General features: G+C 35.7%; 6 protein-coding genes across 6 annotated transcripts; 4 read left to right on the top strand and 2 right to left on the bottom strand.

Moving 5' to 3' along the window:
• Positions 1–698: 698 nt before the first annotated feature.
• Positions 699–1445, bottom strand: LOC120776388 (heat shock protein 23-like). Its single transcript, XM_040106998.1, has one exon. It carries the CDS (start codon positions 1360–1362, stop codon positions 817–819), a length of 546 nt encoding a protein of 181 aa, XP_039962932.1. The 5' UTR covers positions 1363–1445; the 3' UTR covers positions 699–816.
• A 2255-nt stretch (positions 1446–3700) lies between these two features.
• On the top strand, positions 3701–4493 carry LOC120776389 (heat shock protein 23-like). The gene has a single exon (XM_040106999.1). The coding sequence runs from the start codon at positions 3814–3816 to the stop codon at positions 4303–4305; it is 492 nt and encodes a 163-aa protein (XP_039962933.1). The 5' UTR covers positions 3701–3813; the 3' UTR covers positions 4306–4493.
• A 341-nt stretch (positions 4494–4834) lies between these two features.
• LOC120776384 lies at positions 4835–6055 on the bottom strand. The gene is made up of 2 exons (XM_040106995.1): positions 5791–6055; positions 4835–5698 (listed from the first exon to the last, which is right to left on the bottom strand). Exons 1-2 carry the CDS (start codon positions 5945–5947, stop codon positions 5076–5078), a joined length of 780 nt encoding a protein of 259 aa, XP_039962929.1. The 5' UTR covers positions 5948–6055; the 3' UTR covers positions 4835–5075.
• Positions 6056–6773: 718 nt separating this feature from the next.
• On the top strand, positions 6774–7735 carry LOC120776385 (heat shock protein 23-like). Its single transcript, XM_040106996.1, has one exon. The coding sequence runs from the start codon at positions 6864–6866 to the stop codon at positions 7476–7478; it is 615 nt and encodes a 204-aa protein (XP_039962930.1). The 5' UTR covers positions 6774–6863; the 3' UTR covers positions 7479–7735.
• A 1258-nt stretch (positions 7736–8993) lies between these two features.
• Positions 8994–10144, top strand: LOC120777220 (heat shock protein 67B3). Its single transcript, XM_040108399.1, has one exon. It carries the CDS (start codon positions 9112–9114, stop codon positions 9688–9690), a length of 579 nt encoding a protein of 192 aa, XP_039964333.1. The 5' UTR covers positions 8994–9111; the 3' UTR covers positions 9691–10144.
• A 917-nt stretch (positions 10145–11061) lies between these two features.
• LOC120777216 lies at positions 11062–21346 on the top strand. The gene is made up of 10 exons (XM_040108393.1): positions 11062–11384; positions 11448–12992; positions 13077–13416; positions 13662–14925; positions 15154–15386; positions 16609–17509; positions 18507–18651; positions 18719–19167; positions 19232–19421; positions 19762–21346. Exons 1-10 carry the CDS (start codon positions 11181–11183, stop codon positions 19975–19977), a joined length of 5487 nt encoding a protein of 1828 aa, XP_039964327.1. The 5' UTR covers positions 11062–11180; the 3' UTR covers positions 19978–21346.
• Positions 21347–22455: the final 1109 nt, after the last annotated feature.

Raw genomic sequence — 22455 nt, 5'->3', positions numbered from 1 at the left:
TGAATCTTCTGGCAAAACTATTTTGAATATAGGTCGAAGAAGAGATGTTCGACAACGTAGCTGAGGACTTTACATTTATCAAACGCATCATTAGTGGTGACGAGACATAGTTACATACGTTTATGAATATGACGTGGAAACTCTCAAAAATCTAATCAATGGCACTCCAAAATGTTGAAAATTGGCTCAGGAATTGCATGTATTGAAGATGTTAATAAAGAAAGTAGATTTTTTTTGTCGGTCTGAATCATATTTGATGAGACTGTATTAGAGCTACTAGAATACAGGGTGGTTCAAAAGTCATTTTGGAGTAAAGGAAACGACATATCAATGGAATTTCGTCCATAATTTCGAATTAAATTATGCCAAGCTTATGGTATTCATATAATTTCATTAGGATTGAAATCTAAAATATATCTCAAATTAGTTATATTAAAAGAAACCAGCTTTTTATAATAACTCCCGAAATTTCCTTGCTAAAGTTAGTCCTGACGACCTCTCGTTAATTATCCTTACCATAACCGAAACAGGCTTCGAAGTAAGTACATACCCACATAAGTATGTGTATACCCGGTTGTCCAGAATCTTGGAAATCGGATCCGCGAAAAATTGACTGCCACCCTTTGTAGCAATACTATTCTAGTTTTCAAAACGATGGCGTTTCATAAATGTTACGATTTTACAAAAAAAAGATAAAATTTATGATTCGCAGTCTTCTTTTTTATTCGTAAATAACTAATAACAGTCTATAACGCTACTTCTATATATGTATATTTGCTTGAATTTCGTTCGAAACACTTAAAACAAAAATCTCATTCACTTTTTATCCTTCTCCTCAGCACTCTTATTCTCCACTGGTGGATTCTCCTTTACATTCAAATGTGCTGGACCGGTCTGTTGAATAGGAATCACACGTTCTGCCGCGTTATCTTCCAAACCAGCAGGTTTTGGTACATTAACCGTCAGTATGCCATCCGATGAAAGTGTTGAAACGGCCTGATCGGCTTTGAAACCGCGGGGCAGACTGAAACTGCGCACGAAATGTTTCGAAATGAAACCGTGTTCGTCCTCACGCCCCTCATATTTTCCCTCTACGACCACATTGTTGTCTACCACTTTAACGGTTAATTCGTTCGGTTTGAATTGTGCGACATCCAACGACACTTGATAGCCTTCTTTGCCCAACTTTGGTTCAACCTGGTTTTGTAAGTCCTGTTGTAGACGACTTAAACGACTCCATGGTGAATAGGTGAACGGTGCGTTGAAGAAGTCATCGTAAAATGCCGAAAATGGTGATCGGCGTGGAAAAGCCAAACGCTGCATTTCCTCAGCCATACGCCATAATTGTGGAAGTGGACGCATTTTCACTACAAATTTTAGATTTTCACTTCGACTGTTAAATTACAGAAAAATATTTTATTTGCTTTTTCGAAATCACTTTTGACTTCAAATTTGATTTTTCAACTTTTCACTGGAGTTGCACTAAAGAACCGTTGGCTTTTATACTTTTCTGACAGTGTGCCGCTGTTATCAGTTCTCGTACATTACTCTCGCGATTGCGCACTACCTGGCGCTCTTTGGAATACTATCTCATGTTCATTCTCGGTTTTACTAGAATTTGTGTAAACAATAATACACACAAATAAAGTGTGCGCCCAATGCAAAAGAAAATTCGCGAAAAGTCGGGAAGTAGTGGCAAAAATAATTGTTTTTAAGAGTAAGAGAGAGTATAAAACATTCTGGGTGTTGCTAGGAGAGCAACATCTCTGTTAGCGAGTAGTATGATGCTAGAGAATGAATTGTTGTGAAAATATTGTTATTTCGTTTACATATATTTTATTATGTGTACTATGGAAAGCACATTTGTGATGAAATTTAATGCACACTTGTTATACATATGTATGTATGTAATTAATTTTATCAAAAATAAAAGAACTTGATTTTGATTATGATCGGTTAGTTTGCATGGCAGCCATGGATAAGCTACAGCTATGTACATATGTACATATGTATATCATACATAAGTATATGTACATACTTATGTACAAATGTAGCAGTATACATACATATATCTACATACACACATATGTATGAACATAAGTATAGTGCCTTGATCTAAAAAAAATGTTGAGAAATGTATGGTTATTGATTCGTTAAGACATCTTACAAAATAACAAAAAGCTTTCCATACAAGGAAAACAACAATATGTTATAGTAGATAGTTCGATATCAGCGACTCCCACAAATGGCTAGGTTCTTGGGAAGAATAGGCTGTGTGAAAAACTTCAGATCGATATCTTAAAAACTGAGGAATTATTTCGCGAGGATATAACTAAATATACATATATAATATAAACATAAGCATGTATCCGACTTTTCCGACACAATCTTCATGGTAAACCAGGTCAATTAAAAAGTATAGCAACTTAGGAAATAATTGGGGCAATAGAATAGGATTCAGCACTCAAATTTTAGAACAAAATTTAGACCCAAGTTAAATCTATCACGAAACTGCTGCACAAGTGGCTTGACATCTTAACAATATTCTACATCAATTACTATATTTTCAAAACAATAAGGTAATTTAATAGTCTTCAGCATAAGACATTTCATAACATTCCTTTTTCAAATACAAAACTCGAAAGTTAGTAATGTAATGAAAAAAACAGCTGATAAATTTGAAATTCAGTTTCAACGAGGAAATTTTGAAAACCAGGGAATTTCTCGCTGCTTTCTGTACTCTCTTTTTATGAGTTTTTTCTTCTTTTTTTCATACCAAATCATTTTTATCTTATTTGTTGAATATGTATGTATGTCTTATAGCTTGCTTGATAAGGACCATAACCACAAACAATTCTTGGGGACTAGAAGAAAATATATACTAAATTTGGTTAAAATTTTCATTTGTAGATACATATAAGTACATAAAAGGAAAATATATAATGCAACGAAATGCTAAAAAAATCCTTAAAAATTTTGCATACCCTTTATCATAATTTTCTAAATATTTCATTCTTACGAACACTCGCCACACATATGTACATAAATATGTTAAAATAATAAGAGCCACCTCTCCAGCTAAAATATCAATTTTTACTCCCAATAACTGACTCAATAAATATTTGTTTGTATTCTCTGTAATTTACGCTATTCTCAACTCTCTTCTGATGCTTTCTCCCACTGTCGCTAGTACTTGCGGTAATCTTCTCATGGTTCAATCAAAGAACATGAATGTTCTCTGGTTCAATATGTATGTATTTTTTTAATAAGAATTTCTGTTAACAAGTTATTCAACTAAATTAACAAAATGTTACCCATTTTTTGCATCTTAAATTATTTCACCTGCCTATTTACTCAAGCAGCGTTAAAAAATTATATCGGCATACAATGAGCATACTCAGGATAGAAATTGTCCAAAGGCTTGTAGAAAATTCCAAATAAGAGAGAGAACTCTGACGCGCTACACCACATGTTCTCTTTATTTAGCGCAATCTGTGAGTGATCACTCTTGCTTTTCTAGAATCTATTGGGCTGCGCAGAATTTACCGGAACTTTCTATACTGCTTCCACGGTCGATGGCCCCCATTTACGCTACTTATCAACCATGACCACAGCCAACATAGCTGAATTTTCGATGGCGCCGCAAAAAGTATAAATACCGGCAAATTGCCAGTGTACGAACAACAGTTGTATACAAACATTCAACAGAAGCGTAACAAACAGTATTTGCTATAAACAAAACTTGCCTGTTTCGGTGAAAAGTTTTAGAATCGAATTAATTTTTGGAAAATTTTCAAAACTAGAGACAAGAAAATGGCTACAATTCCAGCAATATTGGGTTTAATTAACGACATGGACCGTCTCACCACGGCCATTTCTCCATACTATCATCAAACCTACCATTGGCCCATGAGCCGGCAATTAGCCTTGGGTAAACCAGAAAGGGCAATTTCGCCTCTGGTGGGCAAAGATGGTTTCCAGGTGTCGATGGATGTCGCCCATTTCAAACCCAGTGAATTGAATGTACGTGTTGTAGACAATAGCATCGTTGTGGAGGGCAAACATGAAGAACGTGAGGATGACCATGGTTACATATCTCGTCATTTTCTTCGTCGCTACTCGCTGCCCAAAGGATATGATCCCAATAAAGTGATGTCATCACTTTCATCAGATGGTGTACTGACTGTTATGGCGCCAAAGCCGCAATTGGAAGACAAGTCCAATGAACGTCATGTACAAATACAACAAACTGGTCCTGCACACTTGAACGTTAAGGAGAATGGCAAGGAAGAGAAGAAGAATTGAACATTTGCCACTTCAATTAAATCTTCAACAACGCATTCCTTAAAACATACACGCATACACCTTTCCTCGAGCGGGTCTAGAGTTTAGTTGCTACATTCGGAGTATTACTTAATTAGTTTTTTCTATTCTTAATATAGTTTGTACTGAAGGAAATAAATAAATAAATACCACTCTTTTGTTACAAAAAAGAAACATTTCGTGTTTTCCTTAACTTTCACGGTCAGATATTTGCACCGGGTCTTGAGGATCGTAAGTACTTATGTATATCTGATATTCTTGAATCTTGTATGAAGATTCCTCAGATAAAGTATATTTCGAATCCAGCTTTGTGCTAAATATTTTTTTAAGAAAAAGAGTTTAAAAAGCATGCCATAAATAAAAAAATCGGAATGATTTGGTGGATTATCCGCAATGTTTTTTGAATATATTCATGTGACCATCGAAACATGCGATTAATGCTGTAACCAAAATAAGGTTGGAGTAATTTTACAAGAATACCAATAACGCCAAGTGAAAGACTTATAGTAACTATAAAGTGAGAAATATAAATTTTATTAAAATTATTACTTTACTTCACATTGTACAGGCACTTGCACTCAAACACAAATGATTTACTGGTAATTAAAAGTTGTTGAAGTAGACAAAAGTATAATACGTTTACACATATTCAATTTAAGTAATAGAGTTTGGCTGAAACTGTTGAGTCCACGTCAAATCCAAAGTAAACACATTTGGGCCTGAAGAGTTCTGATGGGTGAAGTTACAACTGCTTATTGTAAATTATCGTTTGAAATTGGTGTTTGGGTGTATGTGCCAACTATTGGATGTTTTTTATATTTTTGGTATACGTGATTATATACAGTATTCTGAATATCCATTCGACATAACAATTTAGATTCGGGTTCCAGTTTACGAACATGCGGCAGAAGAGACTCGAAAAAGGCCTGATCTTCATCTCGTTCTTTTTTTTCTGAGTGTTTCTTTTCAATTAAGCGTAATTTACGTTTTTCAATTTCCAATTGGTGCGAAGTATTCTTTGTGTGGCTTAAAAATTTCTTTTTCGTTGGAGGCGGAATATTAAGTTCAAATTTATCGCAGGTATCGTCCGTGTCTTCGACTGGAGATATATTCCAGCTACTTATATCATCATTTACTTCTAGTGGATCTTCGTTACCACTTTCATCCGGAATAGTACTTATTTTCTTTAAGTTTCCGCTTAGCTCCCGGTGCTTCATTTGGTCTTTCAAAAATAATAGTTGTTTAAAGTAAGGCCACTTCGAATTAAAATCTGATTCCATATTAGCACTATCTGCAGATATCGGAACAGATATTTTACGTAATTCAGCTCGAAATTGATCGCGAATATACTTCCATTTTTTCTTTACCTCTTCCTCTGAAAAATAAGAATAAAGAAAAAAAAAAAATATTGAATGTCATACAGTGAATGTAGATAAAATGCCTAGAATAAATTTAATTAATACTTACTCTTTAAATTCATTTCTCTTGCAACTGATTTCCATAGATGTTCAACCAGTTGTCTATTGTGATAATTTTTATTTTTTCGATCCCATAGAGCAGGGCGAGCAAAAACTTCACTTATCAATAAATTAATATCCATATTTGTGCTCAATATTACATACATATGTACATATAGTCACGAATTGCATTAAAATCAACTGAATAATACGCGCAATTTCAACGCGAGTCAGCGCTGAAAAACACTTCAGTACTGTTTTCTTGCATTGAACAACTACACGTTCAGCTTCGGTCAGCTTCCACTTTCTCGCTGCTTATTTCTCGCATTCGTCAGTTTTGCGCTCGGCTCGGCTTTCAGTGTCCACTCTGCAACAGCGCTGCCGTTTTGGTCCGTTTGCACCAAAATCGGTAACTTCATTTGCCTTTGGTGGTTTGGTTGGTAAGCAATTTTTCATCGGATTTATTTACAATGAAAGTTAAGATTTTTCCAAATGTGAAGTGAAATAAAAAGAAAGGTTTTGATGAAGAGATGCTTTGTTGTGAAGTAAGCAAAGCAAGGAAAGTTGTGTGTGAACCGGTCATTATAGTGTATAAATGTAAGTACATGGAGGAGAGTTTTGGACAAATTTATGCACCTGAAATAATTTTCAATATAAATTGAACAATATTGTAATTTATTATTCATCATGTTCCAATCAGAATAAATGAGTGGAATACTAATTATAAATAATTGTTATTTGCTTATGAAAGCTCTCGCATATATGTACTTATGTGCTCTCACATATACAATTTACTCTTAAGTTCTCTTTGCACTTAACATCAAATTCAACCCTCTTTCAAAAGAGAAAAAAAAATTACATTGTTCTCTATTATCTTTGCTTATTGGATTTTAATTTTTCGAGAATTTACGAGTAATTTCAAGCATACACAAATTTCAAGCGTATAAAAGGAAAGCGAGCGTGGAATCCTCATCAGTCTTTCGCAAGCGAGCAAAGAAAGTGTTTATACATAGCAGATTTGCGCAAAAGTTATCTTAAAATTAAAACTAATATTAAGCTATTTTGACTTAAAAATAATCAAAAATGTCAAGTTTGCCCATTCTATTGAACTTAATTGATGAGTTGGATCGCGAGAGCTACAATCCGCTGTACTACGGTAACGACTTCGGATTAGGCTTGCATCCACATCATATTCATCGCCATCACCATCATCGACATGAGCCAGCTGCTAACAATCTTGTTGGCTATTCCCTGCCCTTGGGTTTGGTAAATCGCTTGGGCGAACGAGCTCTCAGTCGACGGGCGCAGCAGGGCGAAGGCCGTTTGTCTCCAGTAGGTAAAGATGGCCTACAAGTGTGCATGGATGTGGCTCAGTTCAAGCCCAGCGAGCTGACTGTAAAAGTAGTTGATAATAGCATTATTATCGAGGGCAAACATGAAGAACGTGAGGATGAACATGGTTACATTTCACGACACTTCGTACGGCGATATGCGCTACCGAAGGACTACGATGCCGATAGAGTCATTTCAACGCTTTCATCAGACGGTGTCCTCACAGTTAGCGCTCCGAAGCCACAAGAAGAAAAATCCAATGAGCGTGTTGTACAAATTCAACAAACCGGTCCGGCTCATTTGAATGTCAAACACAATACGGAGGAGAAGATTGGCGATGCCAACGGAGACGCCGAGCAAAAGTAAATGGCTGTAGACAGACAGTGATTGCAAAGAGACTTCATACACAATTGATTCATTCCATATGTAGTAGAAACGCTTTAATAATTAGTAATACGATGTATTTTCGATAAATACTACTTTTGTGCAGAAACAAACAAATTAGAATAGCGTGCTGGCAAAAATGCAGTACATTCTCATTCATATTTCTTTTAATTATCCATGTAGTATTATAAGTTTTTGCTGTTTAATAATATATGTTCGTAATAATTTTATTAAAATTAGTATGGAGAGCATTCATTTACTAAAAATAAATACTTTTAGAATATAGAAATATAAATATTTTTTGTTGTTTTCTGTGGTTGGAAAAAAGAGTGTTGAATAGGATCTCCGCTTGATTATAAGAACTTATTTTTGATGTTTGTATGGCTTCTATTTATATGCTATATTGGTGAAACCTTGAAGATATATTTGGAGAATGTCCCGTTACTTTAGAAAATAATTCATGAGAATATCTTGTCAATGCCAGCAAAATGCTACAGTGGTTCTATATCGACGGTTCCGACAAATAAGTTGCGATTCCCATGACAGCCGGTTCTAGAGTACAGTAATTGACCCGGATTTTATCCGGCCGAGGGCTGTATCTAACCACGTTTGGCTGGGGTTTTCTATTAGATTAACAAATTACTTGCTATTTGGTTAGAAGACGTGCACAAAATTTCAAATATCTCCAAAATTGAGGGACTATATACATCGGCAGACGCACAGGCGGACTCAGCTTGTCACTTTGATCATTTAAATACATACATATGTATGTACATATGTATATTTTATAGTATCAGCCTCCTTCTGGCTGTTATAAACTTCCCTGTTCATCACTACTCGCCGTACTTCCTTGCATTGCTTGCAGGCTTTTTTCGTAATGGTACAAAATTCAAAAGGTGTAGTGTTATGTGGAAGACTATGGACTATGGAAGATATGACACGTTTTGGATTATCTGTCTGTATAAATAATAGATATGTACTATGCGTAATTATATTTATTTAACCACATTTGTTGTAAGACGAAGTTCATAAAAATAATTAAGCGACAATAAGCCAAATTTTGTTTATGCGATTGAAAGCATAAATAAAGATAGCATACACGCATGCTAAAGGAAAACATTTTTAATTAAATTGTTTCCATAAATTAGGTATGTACATATTTGCCCAAAAGTAGCTGAACACATATGTACATATGTATATGCAAGCGAAAAAGGAGGGAGTAGAAACAATTGAGCGCGAAATAGATTCGAATGAGTAGCTTTTTAAAATAGTCCTCTAGATGCTAGGGGACTTACGCACCTGTCCTCCTTTTTACACCTCAAAGGCGCTGAATTACTCAGTAATATTATTTATACAACGTAGTTGCGAGAATTTTGTAGAAAACTGGTGCATGAAATGCTCATATAGTTATTTGTCCATACTCGCTCTTGCCTATCGTCTGAGAGTTCGCTCACCAAACAATTCCTGCGCAAGTATAAAAGCCCATGCTGTATGCATTTTACAAGTAATTATCGTGAAAATTCAAAGTGTGTTGGGTGTATTACCATTACGCTTTATTTTACTGAAAAATAGTAGAAAACTAAACGGGGTACATATAAATAAAAATTTGTGAAAAATGCCAATTCGGAATATACCACCATTTGTCTTGAGTTTGGACTCAGCTCCATACTATAATCACGATTTGTATCCAAATCATATTTATCGACGCTTGCATGAACGCCAACATCATCCATTGGATTTAGGTACTTTGGGTTTAATTGCACGTTTGGGGCCGCATGCTCATCACCTAGTGGCTGCTAAGCACAGCACCGAAGGTAATGTAGTTAATCGTTATGGAAAGAATGGTTTCGAAGTGCACCTGGATGTTGGTCTGTTCAAACCGGAGGATCTAACCGTGAAAATCGTTGATGATTCATTAGTGATTGAGGGCAAACACGAAGAACGTGAAGATGAACATGGTCATATTTCGCGTCAGTTTACACGTCGCTATGTACTACCCAAGGGTTATGATGAGGAGAGCATTGTATCGACATTATCTTCGGACGGTGCGTTGACTGTGCGTGTACCATCACCACCACCACCGCAAGAAGTAGAGAAGAAGGAGCGCATAATAGCTATACAGCAGGTTGGGCCTTCCGAAATGTTTGTAAAGACCAAAAGTCAGGAGGAAGCCGAGGCAGCCGCAACAAAATAAGCACTGACTGCGTGTAACACCATAAATGTTCATTTGCATTTATATTCTTTTCGATGTCGTAAAGGAAAAAATGGAAATTTACCCATAATGAATTGAAAACGTAAAGCAGTAACTTTACATTTACATATATAATAATACTAATTAATTAAATGTACTAAAACTTTTTAAATATCGGCCAATATTTTAAATTGTAAGCGTTTAATTAAATTAAAATGACTGGTAATTTTAAACAATCAGTCTAATTTACTTATGAATTATGTTAAAGGATATTGCGAATATATTTAAAAAGCAGCTTTAGAGTGATATCTATGTATATTGCGAAATATCTTCATTATTACATTTATATATGTGGCTATTTACTATTTAAGTGAATCCTTATCCTTTTGGAGAATCTCATCTTATCATATTGTATTACAATTGAATAAGCTTTTCTACATTTTATCGTAAACTTTTTAAATAATAATGCAAATATACATATGAAAAAATTATAAAAAAATTGAGCGGAAATTGATTATAAATAAATTATTAAAATCGAATAATTGATAATCCATCATTGATAATTTAGTGTGCGTATCTTAATTAAATTTAAATAATTAAAATATATACAAAATTTGGGGCTGAATCGAAAACTGCGTATCCGGTATACTTTATAAGAAAACAAGTTTGATACTTCCGTTTCTTGTTGACCAAGTAATTCCGAATATTTCAACAAAAGTTTTTTTTACTTTTTAAATACTTCCCTGGAACGCTATCCCACTAAAAATGCACTGACCTTGAAATTGGCGCTCCATTCTTTTACTTATTAAAATACTGCCGCCGATAATTTGCTATTGAAATTTTAGCTGCTACTGTTGCAATTCTTACTTTATATGAAAACACTTATTTTAATAGAACCAGATACACGTATTTTATTTCATTTTTAATTGAATTTGTATAGACAAAGCTGAATATAGTACTTTATTTCACAATCACTGTACATTTAAAAAATGTTAATATTCATTCATCACTCAAACTTTTTCACTGACAATTAACGGCGTACCATAAAGATCAGTTCCACTGTTGAAACCAACACTACAATCAATGGTTCTTAATTTCTTTATCAAGAGGTATATGAGTTTTATTTTCGAATAAGTTAGCGGTTATCGGGAGTAAAATTTTTTTTTAATTTTTTTTAGTATAATTTTAAATATACTATAAAATTCAATAAAATTGACATACATATATTTCCATCCCCTGTGTTATCATTGTGAACATTTCTTGAATAAGAGGAAGAGGCTGTGTTGAATTTGTCTTTTATTTGTATGAAGGATTGTGATTTCACCATGGAGTTTTATTATCATATTTCAATTAAAAGTTTATGGAGGAAATATTTGTAAATAATAAAATAGCGTTTTATTTAATAAACAAGAACCCCTAATGACAAAAATAGCTGCGGAAACAATATCTATTGACAATACGTAACGGCAACGGCTGTAAGGAGATAGGATACTATGGCGGATCGAAGCAATCGTGTGCTATCCTCCTGGTTTTTGGAGCGTAAGGTGATAGGCGATCGTATAAGACTTTATATTGGCGTCACTGCAGTTGGACGAACACCGGGATCGGCTCTATGCATTCTAGATTCTCATTATGTGTCACGAAAACACGCGGAAATTACTGTGCATATTGATGAGAAAATCGTACTAAAGGATTTGGTGAGTTGAGTTATTGTAATAAGGATCAAACAATAAAAATGTAATTAATATATATTTGTTTAGGGCTCTATAAATGGAACCTTTGTGAATGGCAATAAAGTACATAATAGCGAGATCGAGCTAAATGCAAACGACTGTATTGGAATAGGCGTAACGGATGATACAGAACCGAGCCTCAAACATCCAATATATAAACTCATATATGCGCCAATGCCTAAAGTAACAACTATTTTCAGAGAACCGATAGGAATTGAAGCAACTCAAGTCATAGTTGTAGATGGAGAATCTACAAAAGAAAATTCAAATATCGTACAAGAAGTTAAAAAAGATGAACCTAAGTGCCCCTCCGTGTCAACTTCCGTAACGGAAATATCATCTTCATCATTGTTACCTAGTGTTAAAACGGAGGTTTCTTTAACAAACATTAGAAAACCCAATGACAATTTAAAAACTTCGACGCTGTTGTCAAAAGTACCGATGCTTTATTACGGTGATGTAATTGTTTTGAGTGACGACGAGGAGGACAAAGTTCTTCCTAACAAGGAGGAGAAGAAAACAACTGAAGAGAGTGCAAGTAGCAAAGACAAAACTAAAGAAACCGGTGACGAAAATATTTTTAATAAACCAGATCCGGTGCCTTTGAAAACCAGCACTTCAAATAAACCGACAACTTCAGCTTCTGGTACAATGACAGATAAGAAATATAATGCATCGTCCACTCAATCAATGAACGAAAAAGTTGTCATACATGAGCCAATATTACCTGATATAAAGCGAGAATTTGTAAATTCTTGTTACGAAAATGTGGTGGATATATTTGGCGGCACTGATGAGGTCATACTACAGAGTGTAAAAGCCATGAACCCATTGGTATATAAGAAGCTTAACGATGATAAAGCGCTGGATAAACCACTTTGCAATGGTGACACTATCGACTTACTAAGTGATAATGAGGACGACGAAGGCCATATTGCACAAAACGTGGAGTGCTTCGGTGAGCTAGTGCCGGCCGATGCAAAAGAAGCACATACAACTAAAAACACCACGAATAGTAAAGATAATATTGAAAAAGAAGAACATGCTGATGATAGCACATGTAAAACAAGTCGAAAGAGTCCAAATTTGTTTGACAATTCACTAAACAGCTCCAAAAATTCAGTGGATGAACAAAGGAGTGCAAATACCGATGATCAAAACGTGGAAAAGGCAAAGGAAGATTCCGTAAATACTGCTGAAGAATTGGCCGCTTTTGTCGATATGGATGATGATATGCTGTTCTCACAAATTCTAATAAACGATATCAAATCTGAAATGATGTGTGATCATAGTGAGGAAGAATTGGCTGTTGAAGACGAACCAGCATATGATGTTCACAAAGATAATTGCCAAGATGATTTTGCAAATATACAAATAAAGAAAGAGCCTGTTGACGCCAATTCGCCCGATTCCAAAATGATTTCAACCAAAGCTAAAGCCAAAAGTAACGAAATAGAAAATGACGTATGGATTACGATAGACGACGATGATGAGTATTATGATGAAGAGTTCGAACACAAAGTTTCCGATTGGAGTACGAAGTTGCTGTCACAAAAAATGAATATGTCACAGGTGGGCTTTCGGTATAGGCTGTAGTTTATCTTTGGGCAATTCAGAATGTGTGTGTGTTAATGTTGGTGTTGTTAATTTTCTCAGGTTTTTGATTTTCAACATGATAAGGCAGACGACTCCGATGATAATGTTAAAAAGGAAGAAGAACATGGACTAATGTTCGAAAGCGATGACCTTGACTTTTTCAATGAGGAACTTGTAGATGACGTAGTTGCTACGCTGGCTAAAAAAAATGGTGAAATTAAAAACGACGTCCAGTCGTCAAAGCTTGGACGGGGCCTGTTGCACTCCGAAGTTACAAATTATAAAGCCGGAAGCAGCAAACAATTGTTACAACAACAAAAGAAACACATTGTAAAAGAACATCTGAAGAAAACGCAGTTGGAAAGAAAATCAAGTAGTGAATCAACTGAAGCGCCAACAGGTAAGAATATCAGCCATCTAACGAAGTTTATAACACCCAGAAGCAACCTTCGGAGACCATAAAAATGTATATATATATAAATGATCAACGTAAAGCGAAGAGCCTTACAAACTGACCCATCAAAATCAGGAAACAATTTTTACGCCCTCTAATGTGATCTAAAATGTTCCTAGGAAGGGTATTATAGTTTTCGTTGGAAACGAAGCTAACATTTTTTTCTTGTTTTTTATTTACTAATATTTTAGATGCCGAGGCGGCTACCAGTAGTAAAAGTGCGCAGCGCAATGAACGAGTTTCGAGCAGTGATGACAAAGAGAAGGAAAGGCATGATAAAAGAGGCTTGGTTAAGCCAGTTAAACGCTTGCACCACCCGCCATCAGTAATCGATGCACCTTGTTTGCCCTTACACAAGGGTAAGCATAGAGGCGTCTCCGCAGAAATACGACCCACAATGCCAAAGGAGATGCACAAAAAAATGCGTGAGATCAAAGGACAATTCCGAGATGAGCGATATAGAGATGAATTGAAGAGAAAGTGGCTTGAGAAGCCAAGCGATGAGCGGCGTAGAGAGAGTGAGAAAAAACGTAAAATAAAAGAATCACGCAAGGAAAAATTAAAAGAACTTGCCGATAAGCAATTAGCAGATCCGTCAAAGGAACCCTTGCTGAAACGAAAACATTCCGCGACTGACCTCGAAGGTGTGGAGAAGAAGAAGGCCAAGGTGAAAATCACCGCAACCAATCGTGGTGCGCTGCTTGCAGAGGACATTAGTGCACCTAAGAAATTTACCAACACTTATAGAATACCAAAAACAAAGCGACCCTCCAGCGATGCAACAACAACAACTGCCACAGAGCCCACACCAGCTTCCACGGCTGCAACAGCGGCAATTCCCAAAGCAAATCACACAACAATTGTAGACGCATTTGCGCAGGAAATGAAAAAAGTCGATCAAATCATTCGTCGTCGTTTATCGAGTACCGGTAGTGCTAAGTCCGTGTCGCGTTCATCTTCGCTGGATGAGAATAGAAATGCGACCACAACAGCCGAACCAAAACCGCTTAATGCGGCCGTGCGTAAAAGTAATAAAATTACATTTGCCTCTATGCAAAAAAATTATACCGAATCTCGCCTGAATCAACAACTGTTGCAAAAAATCACAAATCATCGCTCGTGCCTCATAGATGTGGTGCATCGTAATGCCAACGCGGAGCGTCCAAAGAAGCATGTACGCTTTAATGAAACGCCAATTGTCCACTATATTGAACGTGTGAGTGGCGCGAATAAGCGTGTGGATTGCAAAGATATACTGCCAAGTCCAACTTGTGCGGATCGTGCGCAAATGGTGCGCCAAACGTACGCTATGATCGATAAAACCGCACAAATAATATCGCAAATATTAGGTTGGAGCAATGAGTGGCTGATCAATCGTAATGCTCAAGTGGATGCTGCCAGTGATATTTTGTTGCCAATGCCAAATCAATTTAACTCATTCAATCATTATAAAAGGTAATTTTTTATTTTGAAAATACAAACTTTTGATGTTGCATTTTGGCATTTTTTCATTAATTGAACGTCAAAATATATTTTTGTCCAACAATAAAATCACCGTTAATAACTAAAAAAGAGTTGCCATTACGTTAGCAAAATTGACATATTTTATGTTATGTCTGTCTTTTATATTTTTCATAATCTCAATTTATAATAATACTATTAATGCAATTTTATATATTCCAGCATAATTATACCGTTAATGAAATTGGAATTTATCAGCATGCTGGAACGTGATAATACTCGTTGCAAAGCCAAGCCGTTTACTCTTGCCGCCGATCAAGTCACTCCATATTTGGATCGTTATATCATATTGGGTCGTTGTACTGGCGTAAATAATTCGAACACAAAATGCGAACTTGTCGTTTTGGAATGGGGCAAATTTAAGACGTTCGCGTACATGTCGTCTAAGCGTGTGGGTATGTGCAAATAAAATAACTGTAATTTTTATATATTTACAAAACTAATAATTTCGGTTGAAATTGAAATATTTTGTTGGTAATGAGTTCTAGTGTCTCTGAAGATGTTTGTACAAAATTGCATTAAAATAAAAAGAAATGTTAACTTCGGCTGCCACAAAGCTATAATAAGCTTCACAGGTCAGACGAAGAGTCCGAGTTGCCGCGAGAAACGAGTGTGACCCTTGCGCAGCTTCGGTTTGGCTACTGTAGCAGTTTAAACTCCTACTCCAGAATAGATCCCGAGATATCCAGTATATGTCCTGCGTGCAATGAGTCTCCGCATGACACTGGCACCCCTTTGGATGCCCCACCAACCCCACTCATCTCACACTCCTCTCCGTTTGGTCCGACCCCGTCGATACAACACGTTTCTTTGGCATTCCGTTGGATGATGTCGACAACAACTTAGCTAATCCTTACCATCCTAGGTACCCGCTATAATAACAACAATAACAACCCTTAACAGGTGCATTTCTTATGGCATAAGTCCTAAATCGATCAGTTTGTATGGCAGCTATGTATGTTTTCGCAGATTGTACGGTTACCTGGGAAATTATTTAATGCAAAATTTCTTGAAGATATCCTGTCAAATAAAAAAGTTTTCTATACAGCTATATGCTATAGTGGTCGGATATAGTTCCCACAAATGAGCAGTTTCTTGAGGAAAAAGGAGCGTTTGCATAATTTCCGTTCGAAATCTCAAAAAGTAAGTTACTAGTTCACATATATACCGTTCCGTGGACAGTCGGGTACGTAACCGGAACGGACCTGGTTTTTTATTCGACCCAGGACTGTCAACTCGGCAGAATTTTCCGCTACAACACCAACAACGGTCATAGGTACAGAAGAACACGACCGTTCCCTGGGCAGTCGAGTGTATATAACTGGTACAGACCCGGATTTTTATCCTTCTAAGGACTGTCAACTTGGCTCAAAATTACTTCAGGCATGTTTTTTTGCCGCTACAACGACAACAATAAGGGGCACGGCTAAATTGACTCAGATCCTCACGTAGATGTTTTCTTCTGGATGTAGCAGACTTCCTAAAATCCTACAACTTGCGGGATTCCTTAATTTTAGATTCCGTTCGAACATATACATATATTTTTTTACAGAGATATACTTTATACCAATAAGATCTACATAAATAAATAAAAGTCCTGTTTTTTCTATTCCTCAGGTTTCAGCAATGTCACCATTGCATATGAAGTGCTGGCAAAAGAGTTAGCAGATTTAGAGGACTTACGTGCCAATCTGAAAAATCCAATTACAGTGCGGCCGATGGTCGATATTGTGCGTGTCGAATTTGGTGCGTTTAACGCCGTCTATCAATTGGAGCAATCGCCACTGCTAAAGCAAATACTGGATCCAATGGAATTGTGCAAAATAAAACCATATCCGAAATGCAACATACAATATAACGGTTGTGACGAACTAAACAATCGCCAAAAGCATGTTTTACTACGCACCTATCGGCATGCCATCGAACCGACACCGAATATAACCCTAATACAAGGGCCGCCTGGCACTGGTAAGTCCTGTGTCATTGCGAATTTGGTGCATCAATTGCTGTACGGCAATGAGGTGCGCATACTCGACCAAAAAGTGTTGGTTTGTGCGCAGAGCAATGCCGCTGTTGATGTTATCGCCGAGAAGCTCTTCGATATGAGTCAAACGAAGTCACCGGATAAAATGTTCCGATTAATACGTTTCGGTTTGTTGGAGCGCATCAGTCCCAAAGTACGACATGCTACTTTACCAAAGATTATTGAACGCAATCAAATACGGAAACTGAAATCAACCTGCAAAAATCTGCAAATTGATCATAAAGTCGACATAAAAGAATATTTGCGCAATGAAATTTTACAAATCGAAGCCGACATAGAACACATGAAGATGAATAACGTGAAAAACACCGTGCAGGAGGAGGTCTTACTGGAGAAGCAGCGACAAATACAATTAATGCGCAATATTGTGAATGGCGTTTTGCGGCCCGAGGATGAGAATAGCTTGTACAATTGGCATTTGAAGCATGCGAATGTGGTGTGCACGACGCTGTCCAGCTGTGTGAAATTGTCCAAGTACGTTTATCTTTCTGAGTATATGTGCACCCTGAAGCGGGTATTTTCGGTTTGCCACGAATTTTGTAACACTCAGAAACAGACGCCGAAGATACTTTTAAATATTTATATACATACATATATGATCGGTGTTATGAGCTGAGCCGATTTAGCCTTGTCCGCTGTCTGTCTGTACATACGCGAATTAGTCTCTCAGTTTTTGAGATATCGTTCTTATCTTCCCAAGAAGCTACTTACTTATCAGAACCGCTGTTATCAGGCTACTATAGCATAAGAGTGGGCGTGGCACCGCCTTTTAATAGATTTAATGTACATATCTCCTTGATAAATCTCGTAAGGGTAGGGGTCTACCGACACTGTAAAAATGGTTGAAATCGGAAGGTAATCCCCTCCACTCTTATAACGGTATTGTTAAAAACTACTAAAAGTGCGATAAATCAATAACTAAACACGGCAGAGAGAGATTTTACATCCGAAATGGCACGAAAAGGATTTATGGAAACCTAGGTAAAATTGGACGAAAGAAGGCGTGGTACCGCGAACTTTTAGGTAAAATCACATATTTCGGGAACCGACCTACCGATTTCGACTGATTTGATGCGTGATATTATTCTCATATTCTTATGTCTCAGTGCAAAAATGAGTGAAATCGGACTATATTTTGTGTCTAAATCGGATAAAATTGGGCTAGAACTTTACCTAGCCCCCATATACCTAATATCAGGATTTTCGAACATCCAGCTGACTTTACTCCATATGATTGGTGATTGTGTGTGAGGTACCATCAAGAAACCCAGGGAACTTTTTTTTAGTTTGTGACAGTTAATAGTATGGGTTACTGGTAAAAATAGATAAAATCGGGTCAATATTACGCTGACGGACTATCTCGGAGTTTGATTTTTGCAAGTTGCAAGGACATGAAATGCCCAGTTGCACCCGAACTTAGACTTACCTTACCTGTTACTTATTTATACAATATTATACCACAAATTCACAGATACGTAAATTATTTTGATGCCTGCATTATTGACGAGGCGACGCAATGTACGGAACCGTGGACCCTAATGCCGCTGAAGTTTGGCATCAATACCTTGGTGCTTGTCGGCGATACGCAACAACTGCCAGCTACGGTGCTCTCAAAGGTATGATCATCACACTACATATCCTCTTGTCGCCCAATATAAATGCTTATATTTCATTACGTTACAGAAAGCATCCGATTTCGGTCTGGGCACGTCACTTTTCACACGTATCCAGCGTTGCATAGAATCGGTCACACTCAAAACTGTCGCAAATGCCGACAAAGGCAAAAATGTCAGCAGCATAGAGAGCACGGATATTATTTTTAGCTTACAAACACAGTATCGCATGCATCCGGAAATCTGCAAATGGCCCAATTCGTATTTCTACAAAAATGAGTTGATCGATGATGCCAAAACGCATCAATTTAAAACGCCTTTGAAACCATTTTCAGTGCTTAATCTCACTTATACGCAGAATGATAACTGTCATCGTGGTCAAATCGCTAACGAGCTGGAAGCACAGTTTGTGGCACGTCTGGTGAAGACGCTGGATGGTTACATACCCATGAAGTACAATACATATGGTGTGATAACGCCATATGCACAACAGCGAGTTGCCTTAGAAAAAGCTATACGGTGAGCGTTTCACAATCTATTAATTGCAATATAATTGAAAAGATATATATTTTACGGATTTCAGTACGGCTGGTTATGCGAATGTGATGGTGAACACCATTGACTCATACCAGGGTATGGAGCGCGATGTTATTATTATATCGAATGCGCGTACCACTGGTATAGGGTTTTTGGCCAATTATCAGCGTTTGAATGTGGCGTTGACACGTCCAAAGAAGTGCCTTATATTGTGTGGAAACTTTAAAAACTTGGAGGTAAATAAGAATTAGTGTTAAGTAATCTATAATCTATTAATTCAGAAGTGGGATAAGCAAATTGCGTTGTCTGTGTCACCAACATCTGCTTTTCCAATAGTATATGCCCTTGAGTAGACCCGTATAGCTCAATTCTGTATGGATCTCGACTACCACCGGCTGAGTAGACCAAACTTTCTACTATAGTATATAGTACTATATAGTGTAAGAAATGTTGAGATTCCCTGCTATCTCTCTGATGATTTCGCTAGTTTTAACCTAAAATTATAAAATTTCTCAAAAAATATTCTTTTAAGCTAAATATTAACCTTCTACCAACAATTTTTACACAATATTCTAGGCAGTGCCCGCTTGGCGTAGCCTTTTATCCTCGGCGCGTGAACGTAAGCTCTATCATGAGCTTAGTCCCAACTGCATGGATGATATGCATAGAACTGTAATTCCTAAAATTAAAATTTCTAAAGCTGCTAACACCGCTACAACAGAAGCTACAGCAACAGCAACAACCAAAGAAGTAACAACAGTCGCTACAACAACGAAACAAAGTGAACAATAAGTACAACGTGGAGATAAAAGTTAATGAAACAGAAACTGAGCTGTAAAATGTAGTCACTATGCTTTACACTGTACAACACTCGGCTGGGTATGGGACCAAACCAAATCTTTTTTTGTTACAGATGGAGTCAGTAAAACAGTAATTTCTCCGTTTTTCGAAGTAAACGCTAAAATCGAAATCTTTGACTTCGAAGTTCGAAATTGAATACAGCATTATTATTTGTAGTATGTAAGTTACTAAAAAAGCTCGAATATGGACATCATCCACGTTTTCCTCTTATTTCAATACTGCATAACATTTTTCGGTAAAGCTTATATGCTAGATTTTTTTTAATAAAATCTGCCTTTGACCATTGCTTAAATTCGAAGTCAAGTATTTCGATTATGTTCTTTGTTCAAATTCGAAATTTGAGGTCGAATATTTAAGCTTAACCTTCACTCAATTTTGAAATACGAAGTCGAATATTTAGACTTAACCTTCACTAAATTTCGAAATTCGAAGTATAATATTTATTTAGACTTAACCTTCACTAAATTTCGAAGTCAAATTTCCAAATTAGATCGATTTCGAAATTCGCAATTAAATATTTCGATTTTGACCTTTGCTGAGTTTCGATATTCGATTATGTTCTTTGTTCAAATTCGAAATTCGAAGTAACATATTTAGACTTAACCTTCACTCAATTTCGAAGTCGAATATTTAAACTTCACCTTCACTCAATTTCGAAGTCAAATTTCCAACTTAGACCTTTTCTCGATTTCGAAATTCGCTATTAAATATTTCGATTTTGACCTTTGCTTTGTTTCGATATTCGAAGTTAAATATTTCGATTATGTTCTTTGTTCAATTTCGAAACTCTAAACCGAATATTTAGATTTTACCTTCACTCAATTTCGAAATACGAAGTCAAAATTTTCGACTCTGAATTTTGCTTAATTTCGAAATTTGAAGAGAAAGATTTCCACTTTGATCTCAATATCAAAATTCGAAGTAAAATATTTCGACTATGAACTTTGCTTTGTTTCGAAATTCGAACTAAAATATTTCCACCTCAATATCGAAAGTCGAAGTAAATTTTTCGACTGTGAATTTTGCTAAATTTCGAAATTCGAAGTGAAATATTTCGATTTGGCTCAATCTCTCGAAAATATCAGTTTGGTCAAATGCTCAGACAAAAGTCCGCATTGCCATATAGTGTAATTAATTCTCAACTCGAAAGTCCTTATACATTAAGCAAAGAAGGAAGGATGTATAATAAATTTTCCACATTGTTACAAAAATCCACTTTTATATGTATAATATAAAATTCATATCATAAAATAACTGATAATATAAATATGTATAACATTATTGTAGAAAAGCTGTGTAACCAAAGAGTTTTGAATGTAAGTATTCACCACAGCTCGGTCCTTAGCCGCGATAGTATTTTGTATTTACTATATGCCAATTATTCTATATTATTATTCTTTGTTTTTCTAAAAATTGCATAATACTTGCCTCAGACTCTTAAGGCAAAGATTAACTCATAACTCAGAAAAATGTTACTTATAACGGATTAACTTAATTACTTAACTTTGTATAACAAATGTGAGAGTGCTCAACTATTATAAGTGAGCTTATGACAATAGGTTAGAGTTATATGAAAGCATCGAAATTTGTTGAACGTAAAAAAATAAAGATTATATATATAAATAATTTTAGCTTGTGTAAAAAGAAGTTGGGTTAAAAAATATAATATATGTATATATACAGGTATATACATATAGAATAATACATAAGCAAATCAACATTTCTGTACAGTTGCACCTTAAGCATACGTCTAAGTATATTATTTAGTTTGTATGGGTGTAAAGAAATGTGTAATATATATAATTTTAAGCGTCCTGCAAGAATACTATAAATAAATAAGACTTTTTTACTTGATTTTATTTGGTTTTTCATAAGATATACATTTATTTCACAATACTCAGGTATGCATTTGTTTTACACAAAGTTTCAATTAATTTTAAATGACTGCTGCTTCCATTAATTGAAATAGTTTTATATTTCAACGGCTCATTTAATATGTTCTCTCGTTAAAATAAATGTCAAATAATTAAGAGTCGGTTTTTTATTCATAATTAAATAAAAAGTATTTAAACAAGTGCTATATATTTTTATTGTATATTTTTTACTTTCTGAATATAAATATTAAAGTTTCGTTAATAAAATGTTGAAATATTTCTATTAAAAAAAGGAGTCTAAGTTTAAAGGAGGTTAAGTTTCCTTTAGAAAAATTTGGCTTTTGTTGTAAATTCAATAAGAATACAGTTTTTGCTACAAATTATATTGCTTTCCACAGTTTTCCTAAATATTCACAACAACAACAAAGCAATGCTGTTCAACTATTTAAGTAATGCAATAACCGAGAGCAGGGATGCGAGTTTTTGAATAAAAAAAAAATTGGTTAAAAATTAGATTTTCGGTTTTTCATTTCAA

The sequence above is a fragment of the Bactrocera tryoni genome, chromosome 5, assembly GCF_016617805.1.
Source record: "Bactrocera tryoni isolate S06 chromosome 5, CSIRO_BtryS06_freeze2, whole genome shotgun sequence".
NCBI lineage: Eukaryota > Metazoa > Arthropoda > Insecta > Diptera > Tephritidae > Bactrocera > Bactrocera tryoni.
The sequence above is the reverse complement of the archived record's forward strand: the minus strand, read 5'-3'. Positions and strand labels throughout refer to the sequence as shown.